This window comes from Conger conger, chromosome 8, assembly GCF_963514075.1.
Source record: "Conger conger chromosome 8, fConCon1.1, whole genome shotgun sequence".
In the NCBI taxonomy this organism is placed as follows: domain Eukaryota; kingdom Metazoa; phylum Chordata; class Actinopteri; order Anguilliformes; family Congridae; genus Conger; species Conger conger.
In genome coordinates, this window is record NC_083767.1 from 52534341 (window position 1) to 52554052 (window position 19712).

At 44.5% G+C, this 19712-nt stretch overlaps 2 protein-coding genes across 9 annotated transcripts in view; one reads left to right on the forward strand and one right to left on the reverse strand.

Moving 5' to 3' along the window:
- Positions 1-19100, reverse strand: tmpoa (thymopoietin a). 8 transcript variants are annotated; one of them, XM_061252427.1, is made up of 13 exons: positions 18505-19100; positions 13648-13765; positions 11252-11401; positions 10601-10722; positions 8322-8438; positions 7927-8076; positions 7532-7813; positions 6136-6315; positions 4844-5086; positions 4225-4383; positions 3621-3723; positions 2873-2975; positions 1-2163 (listed from the first exon to the last, which is right to left on the reverse strand). In XM_061252427.1, exons 1-13 carry the CDS (start codon positions 18733-18735, stop codon positions 1791-1793), a joined length of 2331 nt encoding a protein of 776 aa, XP_061108411.1. In that variant the 5' UTR covers positions 18736-19100; the 3' UTR covers positions 1-1790. The 8 variants fall into 8 exon arrangements, with proteins under 8 accessions (XP_061108411.1, XP_061108414.1, XP_061108413.1 ...); XM_061252430.1 differs by having other exon boundaries at positions 7993-8079; XM_061252429.1 differs by having other exon boundaries at positions 7583-7813; positions 7927-8079.
- The window catches only part of nedd1 (NEDD1 gamma-tubulin ring complex targeting factor), a 10935-nt gene continuing 9725 nt past the window's right edge, over positions 18503-19712 (forward strand). Inside the window, exon 1 of the mRNA XM_061252434.1 lies at positions 18503-18612. Coding sequence (XP_061108418.1) covers positions 18564-18612 — 49 coding nt within the window. The 5' untranslated portion in view covers positions 18503-18563. The remainder of the gene's footprint in view (positions 18613-19712) is intronic.

Below are 19712 nucleotides of genomic sequence, written 5' to 3' on the forward strand. Positions count from 1 at the left end.
TGAAGTTAACCAATTTTATTTCCATTTCTACAAATTATACCAACTACGATAAAAACCCAGCAAGTTAAAAACCCTTCCCACAATGACATGTTTTATTCCCCATCCACAAACCCATCAGGCAGGAGTCAAATAAATACATTTGAAAGATTTTCTTGCTGCGTTATTCTGCTTCAGTGTTAATAATGCATGTGTTGTCCTGAAAATAACTAGGCAGAGCAGCCTCACACCGCTCCAGTCTACATGCAGGCAGTAGCGGCTACCTTTACTTGTTAATATAAACATAAAAAACTATTGAAAACATTTTGGATGCTTTATTTTCTTAAGACACACATTAGAAAAATACTGCAGTTACAAAAAAAAGTTCACAGGCAAACATGACTAAACATCGGTCCTACTCCATATGGCACAAATGTCCAAAATCAAAGAATTCCAAGGTTACATGGATATATTCTGGTCTTTAATGGGTATACCTGCTTTAAGGCAGAAACTTGCTATTTGTATTTTTATTATTTAAAATTATACTTTTGTCCATGGTTTAAATGCTACAATGACAACAACAAAAATGCATATACCATCTATATAAACAACCCCTTTGGAAATTTTCCATTTGCACTTTAAAAACATGATTCTTATTCATGATATAGCTGCATACATTAGACCCCAGGGAAAGGAGGGGTGGGTGGTAATCACAATTAATCCTGCCCTAGATTAGACAGCAGGTGTTAAATCGCCCAGGAGAATGTTCTGTAGAATCTGTCACTCAGCCCGGCACTTGGTGTTGATTATTTGACTGGTTTTGGGTGGGAGAAAGAAGGGAAAAGAGTGCAAACCATTCAATAGCAGAACACACAGATGCACAAAAATGTGCCTTAATGAGAGCACAAACACCGATCAGTCTCACCATCTACCACTGACCATACTGTACGAGTCTACCCTCATCGCTGACATTAACACAGTCATTAAAATAATTTTAAAACTTCCCAATCAAACTACAGAATGTAATTTATCTAAAGGTTAATAAATTATCTTTAAAGTCTAGACAGAAGTACCTGGGCTGTAATGGAGATATTCTAGTGTGCTTTAAAACGTCATTGAGATTAAGTGCTCTTTGGTGCTCAGGTACTTTATCAGAGACTCTCTAAAATGCAGGCTCTGAAGAGAGAGCCTTTACAGGACCTAGAGACATTATGGCTCTGCCTGGGGGTAGTTGACCGGTCAGCTTTTTCAGGTTCAATTCCAAAAGGATAGAATGACCTCCCCCCTCTTACTTCCACAAGGTGAGTAAGAGGTTCAGAGCTTGAGACAAAAAGCACAAACTCATACATAGACAAAAATCCTGAAATCCCAGTGAATGCTTATAGACGCAAAGACAAAAAGAGGACTTCATATACATGAGGACCATGTGTTCTTCTGGAAGCCAGTTTTTTTTTCTTTTTGACAACTCCATACAGTCTGAGAAAGTGTGTGCATGGGGGCAGGTGGGGGCTATGTAACAAATATAAAAGAGGAAGTGAGGGAGTGTGAGGAGACAAGAGGAAGAGGAGAGAAAAACAGCCAGGAGGAAAGATTGAGAAATGAAATCCATGTTTGAGAAAGAGGACATAGGGCATAACTAATCCACAAGCAAAGCGGAGCTGGTAAGAGTGTGATTACTTGGGGCATGGTGGGCTGGGTCATGTCTGAGAGGAGTAGACCGTGTAAGTTCACTGGAAACAGGTGGGACATGGAGGAAGGACAGAGGCGATCACAGGGCAGGACGGGGCAGGGGCAGGGGCAGGGTCAGGGCCACCTTACTGGCCAGCACCCTCCAGATCCTTGGGGCCGCCGAATGGGTTGATCTTGTTGGTCTCCATGGCCTGGTAGACGAAGAAGAGAAACCCCGCCACACCGCTGAGCAGCAGCAGCTGCAGCCACACGGGCAGGGAGCGCCGCGGGCGTGCCACACCCACAGAGGGAGCTGCCACCGAGGAGGAGGAGAAGGAAGAGGAGGAGGAGGAGGAGGAGGAGAGGAGCGGGGCTGCCGCTCGCACCGTGCTGCGGTTCTCCACGTAGGAGGTGCTGGTCTCTATGTGCTTGGAGCGCCGCCACGTGTCGTCCAGCCGGAAGTCACTGGCAGTGAGGGGACGCCCTGCCGCACCCCGGATCGGCCGCCGACAGGTGGCACTGAGAGACAGAGGACGTGCGAGTGAGACAGACAGAATATGAGATTGAGACTACGGTCAGACTAAATACCTGGCTATATGGGGGGGCGGCCTGTAGCGCGGTGGTTAAGGTAAATGACTGGGACACGCAAGGTTGGTGGTTCGAATCCCGGTGTAGCCGCAATAAGATCCGCACAGCCGTTGGGCCCTTGAGCAAGGCCCTTAACCCTGCATTGCTCCAGGGGAGGATTGTCCCCTGCTTAGTCTAATCAACTTTACGTCGCTCTGGATAAGAGCGTCTGCCAAATGCCAATAATGTAATGTAATGTATTAAGGTGTTAAGTTAGCCTTGTTGAGCAGATCTGAGAAGTATACCAAAATAGCTATTCCTTGTGGACAATCCCATCACAGAATTAAACATTGATCACTTAGAAGTAACATTACCCTGCAATCCAGATAAGTATCACCCAGCAATAATAAACAATCAAATGCTGCGGTCGCAAACGCCAGATACCCAAGCACCCATTTTTTACGCAAATAACCCACAATACTATTTTTTTATATCTTGAAACCACCAGGATGAATGGCGTGGCTTTTTAAATTCGGAGTTTGGAACAGCTTTAAAATTGATGCAAAATGTCTGAAACTTTCGCACCAAAGCGGCATTTTCAGTTGGTCCTCTATGAACATTAGATAGGTGGGGGCAAGTCTGAGAAGGTGTGATGACTCACCTAATGCCTGTGGGCGTGCTGGGTTGGTTAGGGAACATCTCCTTCAGAAGATCCTTCTCTCCCACCACAGACACTGGATCGCGTGCTGCTAGCCTCTCCTCAACCTGTATACACACAAAGGATGAATTAGCCAGGGGACTGCGGGTGTGGTTGTGTATGTAAAACGACAGAACGTGCCATGGTGAAGGCAGCCATTACTCCGACACACATTTTCACTGATCCAAACCGGTGATCTCATCCAGAGAATAGCCAAAGATAGTGCTTAGCCATGCAAATGCACAGGTAGTGTTGAGGCTCACATAAGGACAAAACTAAGGGGAGAAATGCATGGACTAAGGTCCCAAAACTAGCTAGTAGTAACAGCTCATGATTACGACAATACCTTACCTGAATTTGTTTAAACGGCCCAATTAACGATAAACTTCCAAACAGCTAGAACTAAAATTAGCCGTTTGAAAAAGGGCCATCATTCCCGACGACCAGGACTGAAAACAGTGCTTGCTAATAACTAGCTGTGTCCTTCCTTACTCTGTTCCTGAAGGCTGTGGCCCAGAGACACATCATGACAAAAGGAGAGCACACAGTGTGTGTAGAGCTGGACACCACTAGAGGTCTCCATTGCGGTGATCACCCATGTGACAGCAGAGCTGCTTCAGATATGTGGAGCAGACCCATTCCACCATAACTCCCTGTGGTCCCTCTGCTGCCCGGGGCTACGGACACACCCCAATCCCCTGAAAGCCACTTCCCTGTCCCCTCACAGGGGTGACTGCAACTGGCAAGGGGACAATTCTCTGAAGTTTCTGCATGATAGAGGTGTCGCTCCTGGACCATTCAGACACCCATTCCTCCTGTGTGAGTAGGGGAGGGGACACGGAGGAGAGGGGTTAGACTGACTAAAACTACAGAAAAGACTGTCGCCACATACGGGGAGAGAGAGGAGGGAGCAAGGGCCAGTTTACACCCTGTGAGGATAGGGAACACAGGCCAGTCTACACCCTGTGAGGATAGGGAACACGGGCCAGTCTACACCCTGTGAGGATAGGGAACACGGGCCAGTCTACACCCTGTGAGGATAGGGAACACGGGCCAGTCTACACCCTGTGAGGATAGGGAACACGGGCCAGTCTACACCCTGTGAGGGAAGGGAACACGGGCCAGTCTACACCCTGTGAGGGAAGGGAACACGGGCCAGTCTACACTGTGTGAGGGAAGGGAACACAGGCCAGTCTACACCCTGTGAGGGAAGGGAACACGGGCCAGTCTACACCCTGTGAGGATAGGGAACACAGGCCAGTCTGCACCAGGGAAGTGAGCTCCACTTGGGAGCATGCAGGTGACACAGATTCCACCTGAGTGGGTTGATGTAAAGATGGCTGCTCCTGGATGGTTGAGGGGACGTGGGCAAAATGAGGTGAAGGGGAACGCAAACCCACAGCGTCAAACTTGGACAAGGAAGAGGGTTCTGAAGACTTGTTTACCAACAGAATTTTAGGCTCCTGCAACACCCCCTTCAGAGGAAAACAGGGTCAGTCATAATCGGAGAGAGGCAGATTTTACTTATAAAGGGGAAGGACAAAGCTTAAAGCATGACTGATTTAAGGAACAGAATGGCAGGGGCATCAGCTTTAGGTGTAGCGTTGGACAAGGGGCAGAGAAGGGTCTGAATATAGGAGACTGCACTTGGGATGTAGAGTTACAGACCTTTACCTAAAAAGTTTAGACACCCAGATCACACCACTGCCTTAGCGACAGTAACCTCCACACCAATACCTGAGTGAGTCACACCAGAACAAAACCCAAGTGATAGGTACACCACACCGATACCCTAATGACAGTCATTCCACACCATCACCCTTGAAATGACAATACAGCACTGCCTTAATGACACCCATAACATGCTACTGACCCAGGTCCTAACTATACACCGGTGCCCAATAACTCAACAGCATCGAACAGCTCACACACTACCTGGCGCTGTGGCGGGGAAAGGGAAGTGAGCACCACCTGGGAGATTATAGGAGACAGAGATTCCACTGGAGTGGGTTGATTTAAAGATGGCTGCTCCAGGATGCCTCTGGTTAAGGGGACGTGGGCAAAACGTGGTGAAGGGGAACGTAAACCCAGCCCCTCAAACTTAGACAGGGGGGAGGGTTCTGAAGATTTAGGCTGCTGCAACAGTCCCTTTAGAATAAAAATAGGGTCAGCCTGGGCCTAAAGGGGGAAGATTTTAGTTAGGGGCAGGACAAAGCTCAAAGCACAAAGCACAAATGATTAAAGGAACAAATTGGTAGGGGCTACAGATTTAAGTGTGGAGTTAAACAAAGGGTAGAAAGAGCACTGAATAGGGGAGAGAACTTGGAAGAACGGCTACAGACCCTTATTTAGTACGTTTAAGGCCCGGACACACCAAACCGACGGTCGGCCGTCGGACGTCGGTGGCGCCCTGTTGGCCGAGTCTTTCCGGTGTGGAGGGCTCCGACGCCAGTTCAACACGTTGGAGTCGGAGCCCCCGGAGCCGTCGATGAGAGAGACCTCTCTGATTGGCTGTCCAGCTAGCGAATCAGTGCACGAGAAGAGAAACGGAAGCGACGAAAGCAAGCCATTCCAAAGTTACTATCACTACCAGACATAATTTTCGATTAGTATTACTAAATAGCGAGAGAACAAGGAAATTGCTGCAAACTGTTTGTTGTAAGCGAGACAATGGCTGCTTCTAGGTCCAACGCAATGCAAACGCATTCCCCGGTCTTCCGGTTTCCATTTTTTGAAAGACAAGAGTTATTACCTCTCACGCAGGCGCAGAACATATGTGCAACTCGGCCGTCGGCGGACCGTCGTTGCGGTGTGTTCGGCACAGCTAACGACGCGTATCGACGCGAGGCGATCTTTGTCGGCGCTCCGCGGCCGACCGTCGGTTTGGTGTGTCCGGGCCTTTACACACACAGATCATACCACTGCCTTAGTGACCGTAACCTCCACACTGATTCCCTAGTGATAGTAACACCACACCAATACCATTGTGATAGTCAAAACACACCACTGCTCTACAGACAGCTACCTCCACAGCGATACCCGAGTGAAAGTTACACCACACTGATACCATAATGGCAGTCACTTGACACCATCACCCTTGACAATAGAGCATTGCCTTAAGGATACCCATATCAGGCCACTGCCCCAGGTTCTAACTATACACCGGTGCCCAATAACTCAACAGCATGAAGCAGCTCACACACTAGGGAAAGGGAAGTGAGCACCACCTGGGAGATTATAGGAGACAGAGATTCCACTGGAGTGGGTTGATTTAAAGATGGCTGCTCCAGGATGCCTCTGGTTGAAGGGACGTGGGCAAAACGCAAACCCACCCCCTCAAACTTGGACAAGGGGGAGGGTTCTGAAGACTTGTTTACAAGCAGACCATTAGGTTCCTGCAACACCCCCTTAAGAAGAACATGGTGAGATCTTAGTTATAAAGGGGCAGGACAAAGCTCAAACCACAACTGATTAAAGGAACAGAAGGGCAAGAGCCACATATACAGGACATGGAGAGAGAAACACATCTCAGCGATTGCCTTGAGCTTGACTCAGCACAAGAATCCACCACTGACTCCTGTTCAGGAGTAACTGGCTTGGGGTTAGGAACATCACAAACTTCCTGCTGCAGGTGATGCAGAAAGAGGGCTCACTCCAATCGCTTATTTCTTACCTCCTTCCTTTCCTTGCTGCTAGCTCCACCCATCAGGGAGGCAAGGAAAGGAAGCCAGAAATGTCAGAGAAGACGGGGAGAAAAGGAGCAAACGGGAATTAGGCAAATGGAACGTCCTTGCTCCTTCATGCGTCAATTTGAAGCAACATCAGTAAGACACGTGGCAGATGGGGAGAGCTGGATCCACAGGTCAATCGTTTATATGTTAAACTTCCTGAAAAACCTCTTCCGCAAAGGATGTGCGCATGTTTTCTTGGTCAATTAATTTTCAGGAGCCTCCCAGCTTCTTGAAGGAACATAAAACGGGTTGCAATTTTCTTAAAGATGGCGCACGTCTATTGATTTCCTGGTAAGCCAAGGAACGAGTAGACAGGGAAGGATAAAATAAGTGATTGGAATGAGCCCAGAGAAACAGAGGACCGGAGAGAGTCCTGTGAAATAATCTGTAGAAGTGCATCACCACAAGAAAAGCGGTTGATCATCCCCACAGTACCTAGCCTCTATTCAAATGGTAACTGGTTGGCAATTATATAGCGCCTTTATCCAAAGCGCTGTACAATTGATGCTTATCATTCACCCACTCATACACACACTCACACGCCGATGGCGATTGGCTGCCATGCAAGGCACCAACCAGCTCGTCAGGAGCATTTGGGGGTTAGGTGTCTTGCTCAGGACACTTCGACACAGCCCGGGTGGGGGATCGAACCGGCAACCCTCCGACTGCCAGACGACTGCTCTTACTGCCTGAGCCATGCCGCCCACATTTAACACTAAACTACAAACAGAAACCCCATCACACTCAGGATTAAAGAAACAGAAGAGCAGGGGCATCAGGTTGAGCTGTAGATTCAACCAAGTGACAATCCAGAATCCACACCAATATGCCTCGTCACTAGTGACAGTTACACCCCAGATCCCCAACACTAAACCAGTGTCCTAGATCTTACCTCTACACCGGTGGCCAATAACTCAACAGCATCAAACAGCTCACACACTACCTGGCGCTGTGGCGGGGAAAGGGAAGTGAGCTCCACCTGGGAGATTACAGGAGACAGAGATTCCACCAGAGCGGGTTGATGTAAAGATGGCTGCTCCAGGATGCCTCTGGTTGAGGGAACGTGGGCAAAACGCGGTGATGGGGAAGGTAAACCCAGCCCCTCAAACTTCGACAAGGGGGAGGGTTCTGAAGATTTGTTTACCAACAGACTTTTAGGCTCCTGCAACAGCCCCTTTAGAAGAAACAGCAGGTCACACAGGAAAAGGAAATAAAAAATATAAAAGGAAAGGGCAAAGTTCAAAGTACAACTGATTAAAGGAACATAAGGGCAGGAGCTGCACATACAGGGTATGAAGAGAGAGGAACACATTTCGTCGATTTCCCTGAGCTCGACTCGGCACAAGAACCCACCACAGACTGCCGTCTAGGAAGTTTAGAGCCCTTTCCCTGTGGGGTGGGAGTAACTGGCCTGGGGGCTTGGCCCTCAGAAACGTCCTGCTGCAGGAAATGCAGACAGAGAAACAGAGGAGCTGAGAAAGTCCTGAGAAATAGTCACCATGCAACACCCAAGAAAGGGGGTTGACCGATCCCCAAAGTGCCCAGCATTGACTGTAAACCATAAAACTTTATAACCACTGCAACAACAAACACAAACATCACCACACCCAGTGCACACAACCCCAGGGAACAAAGTGCACAAGGGAGGTGTAGAGAGGAGGTGGGGGTGCTGATAGGTTTACGCCGTCATTGCTGGCAGGGACTCTCTGGTCCAGCCGCAGGGAGGATCGCCTCGACCTTCTCTTCACATTCAGGACAAGATGATCCTCCACCTGCTCCTCCTCCTCCTCGTCGTCCTCCTCCACAGGCAGATAACACACACACACATGCATGCACGTATGTGAGCACAGGCACACACACGACAGGCGAAATGCAGCACACATTCCATTCGATTACCGCTTTACGCAACACACTGAGCTCAACGCATTCATTCTCTGGAGGCAAACCGGAGGCATACAGTCCGATTCCTTATCTATAGTAATTGGCTTTTGACACACCGCCATCAAAGATGGCCAACATGGATTTTATGGTTGATATAACTTTTTTTCATTCAATACATACTTGCATGCATTGATTTTTTTTTACGGGCAGTGATACGCAACAGTGCAACAGCTGTATCATAGGCTTGCACAGGGGTGGGCAAATTAATGGACCCAAGTCGTAATCCTCTGGGCTATCAAAAGTAGTAGTCTAGATATACAGCAACCATACATGTGAATATCATTTTCTATGACTTATATTTGTTCCATTTATTTTCTGAGCATTGTGTTAATTAAACTAGTTTAAGCTAAACTAAGAATGAATCAAGTGACTGCTATTATCATTGTCAACAGTTGTCAACATTAAAACTCAGTTCCCACTTAGTATTTCAGAAACACTCTTCCATTCAGTTAAATTAACTTAAACCCGAAATAGAACTGTGGGGGTGGGTAGTATTATGTTATGGATGAGAGATGTTTAGCAGGGTCCGTTGAGTAAGGAAGAGGGATTTTCTAACTGAACTACAGAGAATATAATAGCTTGGGTGAGATAAGGAAGTGGATAGTGTCTACGGGAAAATAGCAGAGGGGTAAAGTAGTCTCTTCTGGTCTTAGGAGGCAAGAGTTTGAGTGGGGGAATCAGTCGGATATTAGTGCAGAGACAGTGGGAGAAGAGGACAGAACAAGCAAGCAAAGGAAAACCAGCTAATCCAAGTCATGTGGTTCCTGAAGTCAGGATCCATTCCCTCCCATCTGGAGGTCAGATACAGCACACTCCATTATACAGAACGAATGCTCTTCATAGACCATTCCTACACAGAACGCTTAGTCCCGCTCCATTCTCCTTATCCCCACTCCACCCAAGCCTGCAGGGGGATACGACCCTCCCCGTCATGCAGAACACAACTCATACGGACAGCTGTGGAGCCTGCAATGTCTCTCGCAGTTAATCGAGTTTAAATCAAGAAAAACTTATTTTCTTACTGAAAACAATGAGAAAAAAAATAAAATTAAAATAAACTTACAAAAACATTCTCACCTCTCTGTGTGTGTGTGTGTAAGCTTTGGCTATATTTACTATTTGTTCATTAATAGGCATTGAAGTACGCCACAGAAGATGCCAGTACAGAACAAATTCAATTAAACAGATATTGGGTCTAATCCTAAGCACCAATATATTCATTTAGCAGACACTATTATCCGGAGTGACTGACACAAGTACATGATTCGTATGGAAATCAGAAAGACTCTCACATGCAAATTTATGTCAAACAGAATGCGACCCTTATATATGCGAGTGTGCGTAAAATAGAATGCGACTAACATGTCAATGGTGTGTATGACCAAAACTTTCCATTTTGGTCTCATCTGACCATATCGTCATAATTCCAATGAAGATTGGTAAACTCCAGATGCTTGGTTTTGTTTATTGCGATCAGCAAGCGCCATCTTCGTGCCACCCTTCCAAAGAGTTTGCTGGTATGGAGATGGTTCTTGGTGACCCCAGGATGCAACCAATCTGTAAACTGTGATCTTTCTCCCTGGGAACAACGTGTACTTGCGTCCTGGCAAGTTTGCAACTTTTTTTTTTATTATTGTCCTTACAGTGCTATATGGTATGTTTAACCCATTACCAGGACTTAAACTAGAAATCGGAAAAAAAACTGTGAAACATGAGTAAACGTACTGAACTAAAAGTATATATTTTTCCTGTATGTTTGAAAAGAAGAAAGATAATCAATGTAGTTTATTATATGCAGCCTTTAAAAAAAATGTTTTATTAAGGGTGCCAATAATCCTGGTACTTACTACATACATGCGTGTTAAAGTGCGTATGTGTGTAAACCGGTACGTGACTTGCATTATTGACATGCATGTAAAATGGTATGCGACTCTCATATGTGCAGGCATGTGAAGCGGTACTGTATGTGACCCTCGCATATGTGCATGTGTGTAAAACTATGTGCCTGCGGGTCACTCACTCGGTTGTGGTCCTGACGGCGGGTGCGGGGTGGGGTTTTCCCTCTGCTCCTCGCAGGTTTCTCCACAACAGGAACTGGCTCGGGCTGTGGCTCAGGTTCTGGCTCAGGCACTGCCCTCACCTCTGGCAAACAGTTCCATTCAATCAGCAACTGACCAGTCAGGTTGCATTTTCAACTACAAACAACACCACACATGTCTTCAGGAGCAGAAAAGTTATGGCTTGGGAATGTACTTGCCAAGAACAAAGCCTGAGAACTACTGATATTGCAAAGTTGACTTGAAATCAGGGGACAGTGTGTTCTGTCCTGTCGGGGTAGGACTAGGCACACATCATGCTACTTTGAGAAGTTCAGTGAAAAATGTAGTACCATATGTGGATGGTAAAATCTGATGAACAGTTCATAGTTCTCCCAAGGGCCTAAAGGCAGACCGTGCACACAGTTCTCACAGGACTGGCCAGTTGCATATTTGTTATCCAACAGGCCTTACATTAGATAACTTCCTCCCGTTTGAATACAGGTAAAAGCATTTAGTTACGTGGGGTAAATGAAAGGCTCTAGCACAGCATAACTGTTTGGGAAGACCCTGGAGTGATACTGGGGTGCGGTTAGGGTTAGTGTAGGGAATGATTATACTGATATGTGCTTCACCTTCCTCCTTGTCACTGTACTGGTCGGAGTCCGTGTTGCCGTTCTGGTTGCTGTCTATCTTTGTGGGGGCAGCGGGTGGGGGTGCAGGCTCGGGGGGGCCCTGCTCCATCAGCTTCTGCAGCTTCCTTTCATACAGCTTGCGGGTGGAGGCTAGGAGAAGGAATAACACAGGTTGTGTGTAAAGGGCCGTTCACACTGCGAATGGTAGACGGCAGGAAACCGGATGTCACCGTTTTCAATGAGAAAATGATGGCAAGATGGAAGGCGGTAGGATGAACTTGCCGTCGGGATTTTTATATTTACGGTCCACTGTTGTGGGAGGCAGTGGATCGGAAGAGGTACATTCCTCAAAATGGACGACGACAAGATGGTAATAGAGATCAAAGGAACGGATTACATTTGAAATCAGAAAATTAAAAATTACCGAGGCTGCAGCAGAGTGCTATAATTTTTTGAAGCTTTTCAGTGTATGATTTCTGTTTTAGCTGACAAATTAAGTTAAGTGTAGCGACACTACTGATAAGCAAATTAATTAATGGACATCATATCGCGATCTGACAATTTCACTTTTATTTTCGAAATTATACAATAATGGCTGGATCTAGCTCACTATCAGCTAGCTATCTAGCGATCTAGATGCTGCTAGGAAGAGAAAATATAGACTCAGTGCTCACTTTATTAGGTAGACCGGTAGACTAACTTGTTAATGAAAATATTTAATTAGCCAATCACGTGGCAGCAACTAAATGCATTAAAACACGCAAACGTACTCAAGAGGTTCAGCTGTTTTGCAAACCAAATATCAGAATGGGGAATAAATGTGACTTTGACCGTGGAATGACTGTTGGCGCCAGACAGGGTGGTTTGAGCATCTCAGAAACTCCTGGGCTTTTCACACACAACAGTATCTAGAGTTTGCAGACAATGATGCGGAAAAAGAAAAAGAAAGAAATAATCCAGTGAGCAGCAGTTATGTGGGCAGAAACGCGTTGTTAAAGAGAGGTCAGAGGAGAAGAGCCTGTGCCATCTTGCAGCTTACTTAAGAGTGGAGCCTGGTGTCTGAAAAAGAGGGGTATCCTTGATACTGTGTGTGGATAGGGTTGGGCCAATATCCAGTGATGACGTATACTGGTGTAAATGAAGGCGGCCCATGTTTACTTTTTTTTTTTTTTTATAACCATAGTTCATTCTTATAAATAATAAAATGTCATGACATAATGAGGCATGGTCACAATCTACTGTACTAATATTCCAATTCCAATTACATATTTTCTTCTTAACACACATTGCTTCTGTGCTAGCAGTACCAGAAAGAGATTTGAACAAACAGAATTGGGGATTAGCCCTGGATCGCCACTTGGGCGAGTGCTACTGTTGAACTGCACCCGATTATTCATGCATTTGCATGTGTGTGAGAGAGACTAATTCGGGTTTCAAAAGAAGAACAACAGATTGTGTGATGGCTAGATCCGTTTTATAGAGAAAATTGCTCTTAATTGCTCCCCCCCCCCCTTTCTTTCCCCAAATGTGGAATAGCCAATTATTTTCATCAGTTACAACAGCTTCTATAACAGACCAGCACCTGCTCGCCCCCAAAGCTAGCAATGCCACTTCCAAAAACTTTGTATAACACAGAATAAAACACTGCAGATGCAGAACAAACCTCGAGGACAACTTCTATATAAGAAATGCAAGTTGGCAAATTGCATGACATACTTTATTATGAGATAGAAATTGATGAATGAAATGCAGAAAAGGAATCAAACCATTTATCAGAAAATTATAACGGCCTGAAATGATTCCATGACAACATTTTACCTGCAGTTGTTACTGTACCATAGCATTGAGTTATGTCTAGGCCATCAGTATCCAAGCAAAATTAGGTTATACGGGCCTGATTGGTAGAATTTAAACATCTACAAACTCCGCTGGCCACAATCTCGATGTACCAGTTTTGAGGCGACAAGAGAGCTAAAGTATCTCTATTCATGGGGCAGGCTACGGAATGATAATGACAATTTGAAATACACCTCCCATAATACAGGCGATAGTCTTGTCTGAGAAGATAAATCATGTGCAGCTCAACAGGTGCTCAAGGTACACCCAAATAACCAGCAAGGTCACTGGGGTGTGATCAATCCCACCATCTGAAACCCATCAATGCAGGAGCCAATTCAAGCCCGTGTATTTGCCTTGCGGGGCTGCTGGTGACAGACAGCACTGACATGGTTCAGATTCCACAGAATACTATGGGGCCCATCCACCCACCACTGAAACAGTGCCTGAACATATGGTCTAGAGAAAACCAAGTTTAGGTGTAAACAAAAAAACAACTTTTTGTTACAGTAACCGAATAACCTGTAACTTGAAAAACAGTGTGAGAATGTGCGACTCACCCACGATGGGTCCTATACTGACTCCATACTTCAGGAGCTGATCTCTCAAGCTCTCGTCAGACAGGTCAGCGGCGTCCACTTCGTCTGCGGGAGGCTTATCCGTCTTCCTCGTGGCTTTCTGTGGAGATATACCTGGACTTAGTGCAGTCTTTCCATTGTCAGCAGGGAGCAGTTTGGGTAAGGCAGCAGCAGTTCTACCAAGTGTTACGTGGGAGCTGTCAAATGATGTGTCCTACACAAAGTACTGGATTTCAGTGTTGTGATGCAACGGACAGTCTGCTGTAGAATGCCGAATGTGCCCGTTCCGAACCGAGACATAACTGGCATAACTGGCAGAGCCGTTTCCCAGCGAGGGAGGGTGGAGTTTGGGTTATCCCAGTCTCATTGCGCAGTAGAGATGACAGATATGCAAAAACCATAAATCGTCTTTATGTGCAATTGTGAAAGCCCTCTTGGTTACTTGTACATCGTCACTACGAAAAAACAAACCCTTGATACTAATCCATTAAAAACACCCACGTACTGTGTGAGGCATGTAAATGGTGCCAATAAAAAATGACAAGTGCAGCTCATGTTCAGGAGTCGTTAACAGAGTGGAAAGCTGGCCAATGAAATTCCTAGACAGTGTACACACTCAGTCAGGCCAGCTAAAAAATAACGTGAGGTTTTAAAATTGTCCTCATTAACCATGTGACTAGCCAACACCACATGAAGCATTTCCACAGACTAAAACTAAACATATAATTAGGCTTAAGTCTGAGCATGCACTAAATCTTTTGCACGCAATTTACTTTGTAACCAGCTTGCTGTAAATGACATGGCTTACAAACACAGATATTTCAAAGCCCTGTGATCACCTCTCCATAACTTTTCTTTAAAGGAATACACCAACATTTTGGGAAATATACCTTTTTTCCGACTTACCCAGACTTACATGAGATGTTAAGTTTCCATGTTAGCATAACCTGTTAGCTTAGCACAAAGACCTGAAGTTGGAGTTAGACGGTTGGAACTATAACTGCTGAACACACATGTATCCTTCAGTCATCCGCTGGTTGAGTGCAGTGATCCGCACACCTTCTGAAAGTAAGATAAGGATGGAAGGATACATGCGTGTTCAGCAGTTATAGTTCCAAAACGTCTCTCCTTTTTACAATTTGTTTCCTGCACGTGCATTTCAAATACACGATACCCTTGACAGCTTCGGAGTTGCAGTAAAGTTTATTTCTTCATTTAGTTTATTTCTTCATTTAGAAGGAGGTAGGCTACTGATTCCTATAGGCTTCAAGTGTTCATGCTAAGCTAACACATTTTGCTAACATGGAAACCGAGCCAGTGAATGCACAAAAACTCAAATTAAATCGATCTCGTCCAAGTCTGGGTAAGTTGGAAAACATTTTCCAAAATTCCCAAGTGTATTCCTTTAAAGTGGGAGGGGAGGGGAGAGAATACAGTGAACCCAAACAAACTTTGGCCGAGTTTAAGCCCACACCATAGTACAATTACTGGCCAGGGATTGGCCTGGGTCCTCCTGTGACCCAAAGGGGACTCCATCTGCCACTGCGTAAAAACACAGCCGGGAATTTCACGTGGCTAAAAATTTGGCCCTCAGCTAAACTTTTTGAAGAATAGACTCTTAAATAGAAAAAATAATTCTCCACATCTGAATAGTCTGGACAGCATTCCTTTCCCTGGGAAAGCATTTCCTCAATAAAGGGACAGAGCCTACTATGAAAACAGCAAGTTCAGCAGCAGGAACTGGAGAATCTCGCAAGGTCTCAACGGCACCTCAATATTACAAAACAATGTGCTTTTCAGGGCAAGCTTCCATGGGCGTGACAGCAATTTACTGTAACAACATGGTTTTGGTTCTGCTTTGAGAAGTATCCCAGCACTTTTCTTCCTTTCTTTTTAACGCTTACTTCACATATAGTCTCTTGGTCAAGTTATCACTCTTATTTAATGTACAGGGATAAATATAGGGTAAGTAGCAATTTCACAGCTAATATGCATTCCCTCTAAACCTGCCTTGACTCCTGGAAAGCAACAGCAAGAACAAAAGAGCAGCTGTTTCTTTTATCAGATTCCCAACCCCCACAGCGCACGCGCAGGCACACACACACTTCTTACTCACATGAACTTACTTACCTCTCTTTCCTATTACTCTGTCGCATGGAACATGCAAAAACGTGAAAATGAAAAATGTCACCCAATCATAATCATCTGACTCATTTCATTATTACTATTATTATTATTGAATTTTTTTTATAATTAAAGCTTGCAATTTATATTATAATGCAAGACTGGGAAGTATCAGCCAATAAAGCCTGTCAATTATTGCTAATAGATACAGGCCCCAGAATACCAACATGATTCCTACCCACAAGAATACGCTACTAGGCCTATAGACAAGGGCCCTCGTTTATCAATCTTGCTGGCACCAATTAGCTTGCAGTTTCACCAGCACTTCAACATTTTAGGATCAAACCCTCAGTTCACTCGAAAAAAAACTCCACAGATATTTAGGATTGTCATCTGCTTCTCAGCATTCTGCTTTTTAAGGCCTTCTTCAGTTCTGTATATTAGAGGAGCAAATAACTTGTACTTGCATGGACAAGTACATGATGCTTGAACAAAAAATCAATAATGAGAAATGAGAAGGACCTGCACTACAACCAAGGAGATTTCAACTCTGTGTCCCCCTTGCAAGTACAATCAAACACAGAACTTAAAGTCAACACAGTTATATTTGACATCAGCCCAATAATTCCAAACTGCCCATTTCGAGTCCTATGGGCAGAAGGGGGATTCCTGCTTCAGAACAAAATAAAAACCATTAAAGGTGCCTTCGCAATATACAACAAAATTCGTTATTCCCACAAAGCTGTGCATGCAAGCCAAGAACAGACAGAATTAGTTTTACTAAAAGTACATCTACTTCTGCAACTACCCAGCTGACTCCCAAAACTGGGATCAACAGAATGTCAGAAACTTAGGTTGTGGCTAGGCAAATATAAGATCTGGGCTTCCTTGTAATCTGCTTGGAGGTTAAGCACAAAACTTGGGCTAACTTGCCAATACAAAATGAGTCTCTGCCAACCTGCCTAACTTTCTTTCCATTCCTCTTTACACTTGTAAGTCTCTATGGCAAGACCAAAGAGCCAGTCAAGTTCTCTCCAATTTAAGTAATCCATTACCCTCCATTTCTATTTGATGTTATCTAGTTTCTTTTTTGATATACATATATAGACACAATAAGTGATTACTTTCTTAGGTAGACCTGTATACAAACTTGTTAATGCAATCTGCCAATCATGTGGCAGCAACTAAATGCATAAAAGCATACAGACGTGGTCAAGAGGTTCAGCTGTTTTTCAGACCAAATGTCAAAGTGGGGAAAAAATGTGACTTTGATTGTGGAACGATTGTTGGTGCCAGACAGGGTGGTTTGAGCATCTAAAAAACTGCTTATCTCCTGGGATTTTCACACACAACAGTCTCTAGAGTTTGTAGAAAATGGTGCAAAAAACAAAAAACATCCAGTGAGCAGCAGTTATGTGGGCACAAATGCATGAGAGAGGTCAGATGAGAAGGGCCAGACTGGTCGAAACTGACAGGAAGGTGACAGTAACGCAAATAACCATGCATTACAACAGTGGTATGCAGAAAAGCATCTCTGAACACACAACGCGTAAACCTCTAAGTGGGTAGGCTACAGCAGTAGAAGACTTAAGTCTAAAAAAATAAGTGCAATAAATACCTAATAAAGCGCTGACTGAGTGTATATATTGTAAGTGACACATACTGTCATATTATGATATAAAGTCATAACTTCAACTACCCTTAAATCTGCAGAATAGCCTGATCTTGCAGCCTGTCTGTCCTGTGTGAATAAACATCCCGATTCACTGATACATTAAAATAACAAATGTGTATGCCAGAAAATGCTGTTTTTCGCCACTTCTCCACTTAAAATACCCCCTGAAATACATTACATTACATTACATTGGCATTTGGCAGAAATAGAAATTATTAATATAAAAACTTCTGCAAATTACCAGCTATTTTGGTTAGGAATCACCATGTTAGACACGGTAGCTGTACCGCTCTATCGTAAATTGGGGGAAATGTTTTTCGTACAGGAAATATATAATTCAATATTGCCAATAAGGTTAGTTGACGCAGCTGATACAAAAACATCTAAATTAACTAGTTGTTTCGTATACTTCATGAAAATACAGTAGAAGCTAAATATCATAATATCAAAAAATTGACGTATCCCTGAAATAGCTGTAAACGTACAAGTTAGCAGCTGCATGCAGCACAAGGCGACACTAATCCGCGCTGTCAAATACTGGCAGATGATTTGGGCGGGAAAATGTCCGCTACCGCTCAGGCAAATCACAACACGCGAATTTGTTCAGCTAAGAGGACCAGATATCTTAAGCGAAACTAACGTTCCATAGCTGCTTCGAAGAACACAAAAATAATCGATGTGATGCTCATAAAAATGTGTGTAGATTATCTTGCTCGACAAACTCAATGTCTTACAAAAACAACAGATAAGTTATTAACTTCTGCCTCAGCTAGCCTAGCCTCCTAGCTAATATTTTAGATTCAGCGTGAGATGCATAGCTAACTTAGCCAATATAAATATTTTCAAGGACGGTGGCTCAGTATTATGCCGTTAACATTAGCTAATATTTATTACTAAAACTTTGCCTTCAAACCGGGAGGAGCTGTTTTCCTTACGCTACAAATGACACCTGCGAAACTGAAATCCGATGGCATTAGCATGCCGGACAATTTGTGTATGTGCACATGAGGTTGTGCATGCGAGATGGGAGAAACGCTCACCCTTCCTGAACGACTTTTATTCGAGACCACAGGCGGAGGCAACTCTTCATCGCTAGAGAATGCATCCGGAGGGCTTTTCTTCTTGTTCCGCACGGTCAGGGTCTTCAGGTACAGTTGCACATAAACATCTTTCTTGTGCTCGCCGCTCGGCAGAGACACATTGTTCGCCACCAGCTCACTCTTCAGTTTATCCTTCGTCAGAATCGACGGATCTTCCAGAAATTCCGACATGTTTGCTTACCTTGAGTATAACGACAAATATAAAACTGGCACAACTGAGAGGTTATCTAACTAATTTATACTCAACAAGAAAATAAATGTTTGGCTGACGCTAGCCAACTGCCGTCTCTCGTTCGAGTGAAACAGCGAATCAAAAACAATTTGCTAGCTCGCTAAACTGGTCTCAAGCAACAATTCCTGTTTCTCTTTCCCTTTGCGTGCAAAGCGTGCCTCTTCCAGCGAATGTGCAGGGGCGACATAGAACGGAAGGGATAACTTTAGCCTGTTCTAGTAGTGACAAAACACGCCAGGCATAGTAAGAAAGAAAGCAACACTTTGTACCCGGCCCACTAGCAACCGACCATGGTGCGCAAGGGGCAGTCTGTGTTGTAAACCATCCAACACAGTTGAATACCATTGGCCAATAACACTAAATAAACGACGTCACCATTGGCTAAAAGTGCAGACAAATATGAGCGCTCAAGAAACAATACAGAACAATTGGTTGGTGGTGGAAAACCTGGAAGACCCACCGTTCCTATGTTTCACTGATGTGTTTAACTTGGTAAAACTGAATAAATATAAATATAAGCGATACATTGAAAACGCGTTGCTGTTACTCATTTATCCCAAATTACACCGGCCTTATGACATCAACTAGTAACTTGGCATGCAGCCACTTATTATTACCCCACATTGACTGATTTGAGAGATATTATATCAAATTACATATCACGACTTCCATTTCAGAAACACATTTAGTGCTGTTTTTCACTGTACGCAGTTTCAGTGTCACGCAGTGTCTTTTGTCTATAGTTCTCTTACACTCGGTTCGTGGACGTTGTTTTAAAATGTAGTACTTGAGTGGTATTTGCAGGAACTGACAACCCCGTCCTTCACTAAACAAAAACGTATTCACACACATTGAATCATGTTATAGCTCCCTGGAGGCTGATATTTTTTCTAAACGTCCTGGAATTTAAAATATG